At 36.7% G+C, this 12,055-nt stretch overlaps 1 protein-coding gene across 1 annotated transcript in view; it reads right to left on the reverse strand.

Moving 5' to 3' along the window:
- The window catches only part of OFCC1 (orofacial cleft 1 candidate 1), a 513,721-nt gene that overhangs the window by 17,938 nt on the left and 483,728 nt on the right, over positions 1-12,055 (reverse strand). The window contains exon 10 of the mRNA XM_025382309.1: positions 242-457. Within this exon, the coding sequence (XP_025238094.1) occupies positions 242-457 (216 nt within the window). The remainder of the gene's footprint in view (positions 1-241; positions 458-12,055) is intronic.

The following is a 12,055-nucleotide window of genomic DNA, read 5'->3' on the forward strand; positions in this document are numbered from 1 at the left end:
GAATCTGCTAAATTTAAAATAAATATTGATGTACCAGTTATGTACTTATATATACAGGCCCATAAGGTGAGACTATAACTGTAATAGAAGTTCTTGCTCTTAGATAAAGACATTTTTGTCTTTTCAAATAATCTCTGCATTTTAGGTTGTACGGTAAATGGATGGGAGAGGTGTTTTGTACTTTCATTTGTCCTATCAAGATGAAAATACATTCTTTTGACTTTCAGAGGAAAGCACTCACTTTGTAACAGGAGTTGAAATGGCCTGGAGGAAAAGCCACTGGCCCAGGTAATGCAGGTAGAGCCTCAGGAACCAGAGAGAAACCATCAGCAGGATAATGTACCAGAAGCCCTGGCTTTGCCATTGAGATAACTGAAGTTCTGAAGACACTGATACCAGCACAAAATGGAGATGCTTGAAGAAGTCTCCAGATCTACTGTCAGCAACTGAAGAACAGCTGCAAACAAAGAAACAGTACATAAAATCTGTGCTTAAAGCACAACCAAAAGTAAGATATTTTGAGAATAACAGTGAAACACTGTGAAAGAAAAATTGATCGAAATTATTTCTAAATAAATAATTGGACTCAAAAGTATTTATGTTACTTTTAGCTATAGTGGATTGCTCACATTATAGGAGAACACAAAGTAACATGAATTAGGGAAATGCAAATCAAGACCACAATGAGATGCCACCCCACATCTGTTAAAATGCCTACTATAAACACACACACACATACACAATAATAAGTGTTTGCAAGGATGTGAAGAAATTAAAACCTTTGTGTACTATTAGCAGGAAAGTAAAAAGGTTCAACTGCTATGGAAAACAGTATGGTATATCCTCAAAAAATTAAAAATAGAATTATCATATGATTCAGCAATTCCACCTTTGGATATATATCCAAAAGAATTGAAAGTAGGGTCCAGAAGTGATATTTGTGTACCCATGATTATAACAGAATTATTCACAATAGGCAAGATGTGGAAACAATATAAATGTCCATTGGTCGATGAATGGATAAACAAAGTGTGGTGTATATATATAAACAATGGGATATTATTCACCTTTAACAAAGAAGGAAATTCTGACACATACTACAACATGGATGAACCTTGAGGACATTGTGCTAAGAAAGATAAGCCAGTCACAAAAGAACACATACTTATGATTTCACTTACATGAAGAGGTATCTGAAATAGTCAAAATCATAGAAACAGAAAGTAGAATGGTGGTTGGCAGGCATGGGGGAGAGGGGAAATGAGCAGTTGCTAACAGTATAGAATTTCAGTTTTTCAAGATAAAAATACTCAGGAGATTTGTTGCACAACAATGGGAAAATACCACTGAACTGTAACTTAAAAGTGGCCAAGATGGTAAGTTTTATGTTATGTGGATTTTACCATAATTGAACAGTTTTTAAAAATAAACATGAAATAAATTATTGTAAATGGTAAATGTATTTTTTATTTTTAAAATCTAAAATATATTCCTGCTTATCTCACCCACAATTCTCTCTCTACATGGAGATTAAATTATTTGCATGTAACTTGTTAAAGATCAATTTTCATTTTAAAAATTGAAATTATCAGTATGCCACTAAAAATCTATGAATACAAATTCAAAGCTTAAGAACTTTTTCATTACATAACACAATACTGATATTTTTGGTTGAAATAAACTATAAAAGGATCTCATACAAAGTATTCTGATTTAGCTCTGATCTCCTCTCAATATTTGGCATTAAGGGCGAGAGATGTCAAAGTTTCTAAAATTACAGTTTTTGCAAGAGAAAAGATGAAGAGCCCATCTGAAAATAACTGAACAATCAGAAAGCATTTTCCACTCAGTCCAAATAATTTGTGGAGGTAGTATACAGTAGTTAGCACAGTGTTGTGACTAAAATCTCTGGGAGCTGATAGCCTGGATATAATTATTCTCTATGCCTTAGTTTGCTCACATGGAAAAAGCAGCTTGTAATAGCACCCATATCTCAGGGTCAGCATGATGAGTAGGTTAACAGATATAAAACAATTTGAACCATATTATCACTGTGGTACATTCACAAAACAATGAATACTTAATCTGTTGCTTCTCTTTCTTTCTCCTAAGTTTTCCCAGCGCTACTTTGAACTAGTCTGGGCTTCCATTGAGCCCAAGAAATGTAGAAAACCTGACTAAATAATGATATGATTCCTTTTATTTTTGAAGATATATATATGGATATGCAAATTTTTATTTAATTAAGGCAGTAAATCACATGGGTATATACCATGTGTTTTATTAAACCAGTAATTGATCTTTATAATAACTAGTCTCTAAATTCCTGGATAAGCATGCCTAATTTTATTCTAGAAAGATTTTCCAGAATGAGATAGTAAATTCCTCCATGAAAAATAGTCCTAATAATAAATGTGTTACCAAAGGAGAAACTAGTAACAGACTAAGCAGTTCAGTGACTTAATGATGAACCATAGCAAGTCAGAGCAGTGCTGGGGACAGCAAAGAAATGGAATTCATGGACATATTCAAAAGATGTTACATATAAATGCTCATTGGTCTCTGAAGATCAAATATGATGACATAACATGGGAAGAGAAGATAAATCATGAAAACAAGAGTGGGGAAAAAAGAAAGAAAGAAAAAGCAACAAGTAAAAGACAATCTACTATTCCCTCTTAGCGTTGCAGACCACGATTACAGTCTTTTGGTCTGCACAGAACTAGTGAGGCACCGAACCTGATATTGACAATTCCTTTTTTTTGTTCTTGTGTGTGTTTCTCCATGAAGGTGTAGACCGTCACCTAATGGAAAGCAAGATGCAGTCTTTTCATTGAGCATTCTTTTCAATTACACAAATGAGGAACAGTTAAACAGGAAACAGACCCCAAGAAGGTTTGGTTTATATACAGTAATGTAGTCAGGGGCTAACTCTGTTATAGAAGGGATTCCAAAATACCTCACTCCATTTACCATCATGTGAAATGAAATGCAGAACTTTCCACACTGCTAAAGCAGAATGCCCTGTACATGATCTCCTCCTCAGTTAATTATTCTGTCATTGTTTTGCCTCTTCAAAGGGAAGGGAAAATCAAATGCAGATTTGGCATTGTGTTGTTTGAAAAAAAAAAAACAAAAAAAAAACCTGGAAAGTCTCAAATGATGCAAAACAGAAAAGACAGTAGCTTCTTTGACCTTTGGAAATTTCCACTGTTCTTTTCATATCCATTGACATAAATGACTAAGCAGTTTAAGTGTGTATGCACAGAACCCACTATAAAGTCATTCTTTTACCATTAGTTTTACTATAAAAATGTTTCCTACTCACATTCAGATATATGTGTTGTTTTTTTTTTTTTTAACCAGACTTTTGATTTAGGACAAATAACACTAAAATTGCATTAGGAACCACTTACATCGAATTCAAAATATTCAGTTATTTTATACCTAGTCACCACAAGTCAATATTTGTTTTTTGATTTATCTAATAATGGTAACTATTATTAGATACATGTGGAGTCAAAGAGTCAGGAAAATCCCTGAATTGATCATTGAGAGTTTAGAAATTTATATACTGCAAATTAGAAATTAATAAAGGAATCAGTTGATACTGAATGATGCCAAATAAAAGACTATATCAAAAGCTAATTAATTGAGCAAAACTAGGCAAGTATAGTGTGTTATTAACAATGCCCGTACAAAAAGAAAATATGACAGTCTTTTAATCGTTTTAAATTTGCCCTTGAAATCTAAATGTATAGAATTTAGAACTGTTGTATAATTATCTCTACAACTTTCTCTTCACTTCTCATTCTTGAAACATTTTTCATTAAAAAGAATTTTGCTTCCATGTTTCAAAATTGTCTTGAAAAAGAGCATCTTTTCTATCCTTATAGGCATGCAAGGCTTACATGATAAAATGCAGTGCCATTGTGGAATATCTTCATCCATATTGCAACTGTTCTTTTCCTTCCTCTGTAATCTTTCTTGGTTATGTACAAAGAGTATGACCATCAAAAGGATAATAAATGGCCTCTGCCACTGGGGTGTGTAATACGCATAGTGGGAATTGATTTGTTGGTTATGAAGGAAGCCACAGAGCACACAGATCACTGCAAAATCACATTGAGGCCAGCAGCTACTTCTCAGTTCGTGCGGACATCTCCTCTATTGCTCACGGGGTGAGCTGCCAGAGGGTGAGAAGAATGGTGAGGTCATCCAGTATTCAGCTATTAAATGAAACCTATTTCTCTGAACTTTAGCCACATTTCAAATGACACATATATATCCACCTTCCATGCCCAGTCCTAATAAAGACCTGAAATCAAACAAGATTTCTATGATCCATCCACGTAATCATAATAAAAAAAAAAAGACCAAAATTGCTTTGGAAAAAAAAAGAAGAGAATGCATAAAAAAGAGAATGCATTCTTAAACTACTCTATTCTATAGTTAACAAGAATCCTTAGGAATTTGGATAAAACAAAGAGTCATTCACTCATCAATTATGCATAATAATTCTTATTTAAAAATCACTACCAATAGATGGCACTAAAAATTTCCATATTCCTTTCTTTTGGCATAACCAAACACACTCTGGTTGTACCATTTTTAAAAAAGTATGGTGCTTTTTTCATTATAATCATCTATAAGTAATTCTTTTATTTAGGTACTCTTAATTTCTTTTCCACCATATCCCACTCATCAGCAAGTTTTCAAGCATGGATATCCTCAGTGACTTCTGAGGCTTTCTAAGACTTCATAGTCACCTTTTCAGGGAGTCATTATCATGAAGATATCAAAGAAACATTGATATATCATTTCATGGTTGGAGAAGGTGTTATTATATTCCCTCAGCATTCCCTTCTCCAGAGGCTGAATTAAAGCCTAAATAAGATAAGTCATTTGCCTAAGTAACATTACTGGTAACAAAGAATTTTTAAGCTAGTGTCACCTGCTTTTTTGTGAGGACTCTTCATCAGTCAGCTACTGAATCACTTTAGCAAGAAACCCAATGACCAAGAAACTCTAGGCTGATTGAAAGTGAGCATCTTTACCTAGAACCTAGGTAAAAAAAAAAAAAAAAAAAAAAAGCATTTCTTCCTTTGTAGAAGCTGGTTGAATTGGGTATAACTTATTCAACAGATTATTGTTAAATCAATATAGTATATCAGGCTTTATCATAGTGCAGTTGGCAGAATAATGGTCCCCAAATATTCTATGCCTTCATTCCTGGAATCTGTGATTATGCGAAATTATATGGCAAAGGGAAATTAAGTAGCAGATGGAGTTAAAGTTGCTAACTGCTGGGCTTAAAATATGCAAAGTATTCTGGATGATTTAGTCAAGCCCAATCTAATCACAAGGGTTCTTTAAAAAAAATAAAATGGAAGAAGAAAGCAGAAGAGACAGAATGAAAATACAAGACCGACCCAGAAAAAGGGTAACGTGAGAAGGATGGTGGAAACTGTAGTCTTTGAACCTGGAGATGATCCGAGGCCTGAAGACAGACTCTAGAGGCTGGAAAAGACAAGGAAACTCCTCTGGATCCTCCAGAAAGAAGGCAGTCCTGCTGACACCTTGACTTTAGCCCAGTGAGACACATTGCAGACTTCCGACCTCCAGAACTGTAAAATAACAAATGTGCATTGCTTTAAGTCACAAGTTGGTAGTCATTTGTTCCAGCAGCAATAGATTGCTAATATAGATGAGCTCTGGATTCCCACCATTCGATTCCCAGCATTGAATAACACCCCCACTCACCCACAGAATTTTCCATCCATTTGTAGAGACAGATGAGTGTAGAAAAATAAAACACAGAGCTAAAATCCAGTGATAAAAGTGTTTTAGTGTTGTACTAAATACTCTGAAGAAACATATAGAATAGACCTATCTCTAACTTAGCCAGGGGTGACTTCTCTTATGAGCTTTACAAGGTAAAGAGGAATTAGACAAATGGGTAGGAAAACTGGAAAGGCATTCCAACACTAAGCAGTTTTCAGAAGAAAAAATCCTGTCTCCAAAACTGAAAACAAATGGAACTGGCTGGTGAAAGTCCAAGTAGGAGAAGATGTTTTCAGAATGTGAAGCTGGAGAGGTAGATATGAACTACTGGGAAGAGACCTGGCCAGTTTATGCCATATAAAGGAGTTTGGACATTGTCCCAACACCATCAGCAGACTGTATTTTTCTTCCCTTGGGGGTGGGGGGAATATTATGCTTGCATTTTTGAAACATTGTTCTGGCTGCAGAATAAATAAAGGTTTGGGAGGGTCCATACTAAAGGACGGAAAGCATGGTGACCTACATCAATGTTTATCAGTAATGCCCGACCAGGGGTGGAACTCTGGAGTCTTCAGACATGTGTTTGTGGGTGTTCCTTGTTGTCACAGTAACATGAAAGTTGGCTAAGACACTAAGCTTCCTGAAATGAGAATGGAAGTCTCAGACAAGGAAGAAGTCTTTTGTCCCCATGTTAGTTTCTTAGGGCTGCTGTAACCACAACATGAGTGACTTCAAACAACAGAAATTTATTCTCTTACATTTCTGGAGGCTAGAAGTCTTAAATCAAAGTGCTGGTAGGGCGATGGTCCCTTCAAAGCATCTTGGAGAGGATTCTTCCTTGCTTCCTCCAGCTTCTGGTAGCCCCCAGCACTCCTTGGCTTATAGCAGCATACCACTAATTTCTACTTCAGTCTTCACATGGCTGTCTTCCTCTGTATATCTGTGTCCTTACGCATAAGAGCAGCAGCCATATTGGATAAAGGGCCCACCCTACTCCGGTATGGCCTCATCTTAACTGACATTCGCCATGACTCTATTTCCAAATAAGGTCACATTCTGAGATAATGTAAGTTAGGACTTCAACATGTATATGTATGTTATATGTCTCTCTATATATATATACATATATGGGGGGGCAGAGAATACAATTTAACGCCTAATACTCCCAAACATGAACAGCCGCATTTTTGAAGAAAAGAGAATTCAAGTGGTAGAAGAACAGAGATAAGAGAGTGTACCCAGAGAAGTGCGACTACTATGGACAGGATGTGGAAACTGAATATGAGGGCTGAAAGAAAAGATTCAGAAAGGGTTCCAGAGTTTCTGGTTCAGGTAGCTTACCCAATGGTGGCTGAATAGAGGACATATTAGAAAAAAATCGTTGGTCCGGGAGTGGAGAAGATGAGGGAAAAGATAAGCTCATATTGACCTTCTTATAGAAAATAGCAGTGGTATGTCTCAGAGAATTTTCCCAATTGTCAGTTTTCCTTATGGAAGTGGAGTTCAAGAGATGTCAGGACTGGAAATATAAATTCGAAGCCATACACATGATAACAAGAAGCAATCAGAATGGTGTGAAAATGACTTGAAACTTTAAAAAATTATAAAAATGTTGGTGACTAGTGTGATACACATTTTCTCTTCTCATGGAATTTACTGTATTGCTGAAGCAATTGACACTCCAGCACCCATTGAAGCAATTCTTTTTCCATATGCTGCCTGATGGCTACAAATCCACTTAATCAGGAAACAATGTGCCTCCACTCACTTCTCCAAAAAAGTTTATGAATAAGAGGGTTTTTTTGTTTTTTGTTTTTTGTTTTTTGTTTTGAGACGGAGTCTTGCTCTGTCGCCCAGGCTGGAGTGCAGTGGCTGGATCTCAGCTCACTGCAAGCTCCGCCTCCCGGGTTTACGCCATTCTCCTGCCTCAGCCTCCCGAGTAGCTGGGACTACAGGCGCCCGCCACAACTGAGAGAGAGTATTTGACATAGACAATACTACTGATGTAATATTAGCAGCTATTATGCATTGAATACACTATGCACTGGGAGCTTTTCATAAATATATCTAATTTACAGGGCCAGTTTGGAGGACACATGGTACTGTACTCATTATACAGAGGAGGAAACAACTTTAAAAGTTCAATTTACTTGCTTTACATCATACAGCTATTAAGAGACAGATCAAGACCAGAACGTAGATTTAAACCTGATTTTCATCTGATGCCAAAACCTGTGCATTTCCACAACTCATGCCATGTTTAACTACACGGGGGTTGGTAGGGATGGCAGGAAGGAGGTATACAACCCACTCACATATACCCAGAACTCAGTTAAAATGCAAACTGATATTCATGATGCAGTGACTCTGCTCTGTGAAGGCAGGAACTGTCTGTCTTGCTCACTGCTGTGCTCCCAGGTGCTAGCACCATGCCTCCTGCATTGCAGGTGCTTGAAAATGAACAGGTACTAAATGAATACGTTTTTAGAATAAGTGGGTTTCTAAATGGCTTCAGTTAAAACTATGAACTGCTTCTGCCTATTCCTATAATCTACCATTTCAAGATTCATACAGCCCATGCCAATGTATGTGCTTGGTACCTAAGAAATTTGAAAGCCACCATTAGGATTTTCTAAATGGCTTCTGAAGAAAGGTACAACCAGATATCATTATGTGATGTGGCTGGTATGACCCTCTTTGGGCAAGTTCATTGTGACACCATGCTTAAAAGAAAATGAGGTAAAATATGTCAAGATAAGGAGGCACTTATTTGGAAAGAAGGAGCATTAATCAAAAATAAGTTATGACAATACTATAATCATGTGTTGATATTAGATAAATATTAACACATTAATTATAAATGACATTAGTTTCATTTTTTAACAAAATTTTTAAAATGCTCAAATCTTTTATTGTTTTTGTCTTCAAGTATTTTTGTGAAATGTGTATCTTTTTACATAGGTATCTGTACATATACTTTTGCCAAAATGTTCAGGATAAAATTGTTATCCATTCTTTCAACTTTTAGAAAACCTGATGAAAAGAAAAACTTCACAACTTTGTTTTGATGTTGACATTTATAAACTGGACATTTCCCCTTAAAATTGTGTCTCCTTGGTCAACGTGGCTATTATATTTTTAATATAACACATTGCACTTTTAACAGGTTTAATTCAATTTACAACAAATGCCTCTAATTAAGTTAAAAGATCTTTGAAAATTGCTAAATCTTAGGGGTAATATTACCACTACTGACATTGAAATAATTGATCATTCCCACTGAGGCACAAAAGTATAAATGTTCTAATGAGAAAACAGCGATTGAAGTATGTTGAAGGAATCCAAAGAGACTCCAAACTCTTTAGGCTGTTATTTCCAATGACAGTCTCTGAATGGGAGAGAGAAGCTTTGGAGGGGGCAGGGAACGATTAAACTTATCACACAGTATAAAAAGAAAATTGAAAGCAAACTTCACCACTTGAAGCAAGGGATGCCAAAGTCTGTTTGTCTTTTCGCAAATACATTTTTTGAAATTCAATGTGTGTTGTACGTGTCTGTTTTAGAACGTTAATTTTGCCATTTGAAAATAACATTTTCCTTAACATTCTCTAGTAATAAATACTGGGTGCAATATTCGAATGCACTTATTTTTCCAAGAGAAATTTTCTTAGAGTCAAAGATGAATAAATATAGGGCCAGTGCTTTATGATAATTAAGATGTATGAAAACTAAGGACAACAATTGTCCCGGACTTAACAACAATAGCAGAGCGGGAAGCAGAAATGGATGACTGTTGCCACAATTATTATCGCAGCTTACCTTCTGGCTTTGGGAAGTGACTTAGCTTTGCAGCTAATCTGTTAGAAAGAAGGAGAACATTTACCTTGCTGGTATTTGCCTGACCTAATTAGTTAAAATGTTTACAAAGCACTTCATAAGTGAAAATAGCTGAATACTTTATGCATAATGGGAGTTTTATTAATAATTGGAACAATAATGTAAAAGCAGTTAGCTTTGAAAACAATTACATTGATGAGCTGTGTGATAATGTGTTAGCAGAACAGTATAAGAAAAAAAAAGAGAAGAAAAACAACTTCACAGCTTAGCCAGAAACATGCCATCAGGAGCCTCCCAGACACGTAAGGCTGCCCACACGGAAGGATGAGGGAAGGCAGGGCTGTGTACAGGCTGACAGCAGAGATTCCGGCTTAAATTTTTGCTCTTCTATCTATAGCTTTGTGATATTTCATAAATTATCTAGACTCTGGGCTTCAAATGACTTCTATAAAAACAAGAGATTGTACTGTCTACCACTTCAAATTATTATGAGGATCAAACAAGAGAATATGTCAGATTCCTAGGAAGGCAAATGCCACTTTTAAAGAAGAATTGCTTATTATACAAAGCTGAGAGGTCACTAACTAGTCAAAGAAAGTACTTTTGAATCACAAAATTAGTTTTTCATTTTGTAGTCACCATTGCAGGCAATGGAAAACACATTTCAGTGAAAAGAATCGCATTGTGATTCTAACGGCATCTATAAGTAGCTCAGACATTGAAATCAAGAAACAAAGGACATAGCTTGATCTCTTCTTTGTTTCCTTCCTAAAACCATAGTTTGGATTGTATATATTAGATAAATAGGTGTTTGGCAGTAAGGAGTCCAAAAATAGAAATGCAGCCCAAACCAGTGACAATATCAGATATGTTGAAAACAGTAGAAAGAGAAAAATATACGCAGTGTATGTGAGTTTAAACAGGTCGATAAATTTATTTTGTGTAGAATACACTCTAACACTCAGACTTTCTTGTGAGATCAAGTTTAATTTTGCCTTTTCTAGCAAAATGTGGATATCTGTCAAATACAATACGGGTCTGACATCTTATCCTGACATAACAGTGTAATTCAGCTATAACTCAGATTAAAATGAAAATGAAGACAAATGAGGAAAAAGTAATAATTGAGTGTTGACAAGAAGTCGAAGGGGAGCAGCCCTGCTATGCTGTCAGTGTCTGGAGTAGTAGTGCTCATAGTACTGCTCAGGAAGGCATAGCTCAACTGAATTGATTTGAATTGAAAATGCACATGGCATAAAGAATGAACTGTATTTAGCAGTATATGTAATATGCACATATACGACATATACATATCTATTTGATGAATATAGTATCAAAAGAAAAATGTATAGCAGAGTTTTGAAAGTATAAATTTTTAAAATCAGATGGAACTGGATTTGAATAGTAACCTTATCACAAAGTAGCTATAGAAACCTGAGTAAAGTACTTAACTTCTCTAAAATAATAATTGTAATAATATGAAGAAGATGATACTTTTTTTTTTTTTTTTTTTTTGAGGTGGAGTCTCACTGTGTCACCCAGGCTGGAGTGCAGTGGCGCAATCTCGGTTCACTGCAACCACTGCCTCCCGGGTTCAAGCGATTCTCTTGCCTCAGCCTCCCGACTAGCTGGGATTACAGGTACCTGCCACTGTGCCTGGCTAATTTTTTTGTATTTTTAGTAGAGATAAGATTTCACCGTCTTGGCCAGGCTGGTCCTGAACTCCTGACCTTGTGATTCACCTGCCTCAGCCTCCCAAAGTGCTGGGATTACAGGCCTGAGCCACTGTGCCCAGCTAATAAAACCTATTTTAAAGGTTCATGAAGAAATGTAAAGGAGCCCAGGTGTGGTGGCTCTCGCCTGTAATCCCAGCACTTTGGGAGACCCTGGTGGAAGGATCACTTGAGGCCAGGAGCTGGAGACCAGCCTGGGCAACATGGTGAAACCCCCTCTCTCCAAAACATACAAATATTAGCCAGGCATGGTGGCCCACATATGTAATCCCAACTATTCATGAGGTTGACCTGGAAGCATTGCTTGAGCCAGGAATTAAAGGATTCTTGAGCCAGGAATTCAAGCTGCAGTGAGCTGTGATTGCACCACTACCCTCTTGCCTGTGTGACAGAGCGAAGCCCTATCCCCCCATCCCCCAAAAAAAGGAAAAAAGAAATGAAAACAGAGCATACATGTAAAGCTATTAGCATAATATTTGTCTCACAGGGGGCCAGGCGCGGTGGCTCATGCCTGTAATCCCAGCATTTTGGGAGGCCGAGGTGGGTGGATCACGAGATCAGGAGATCGAGACCATCCTGGCTAACACGGTGAAACCCCGTCTCTACTAAAAATACAAAAACTTAGCTGGGCATGGTGGCAGGCACCTGTAGTGCCAGCTACTCGGGAGGCTGAGGCATGAGAAAGCTCCAGGAAGTGGAGC

This window comes from Theropithecus gelada, chromosome 4, assembly GCF_003255815.1.
Source record: "Theropithecus gelada isolate Dixy chromosome 4, Tgel_1.0, whole genome shotgun sequence".
In the NCBI taxonomy this organism is placed as follows: domain Eukaryota; kingdom Metazoa; phylum Chordata; class Mammalia; order Primates; family Cercopithecidae; genus Theropithecus; species Theropithecus gelada.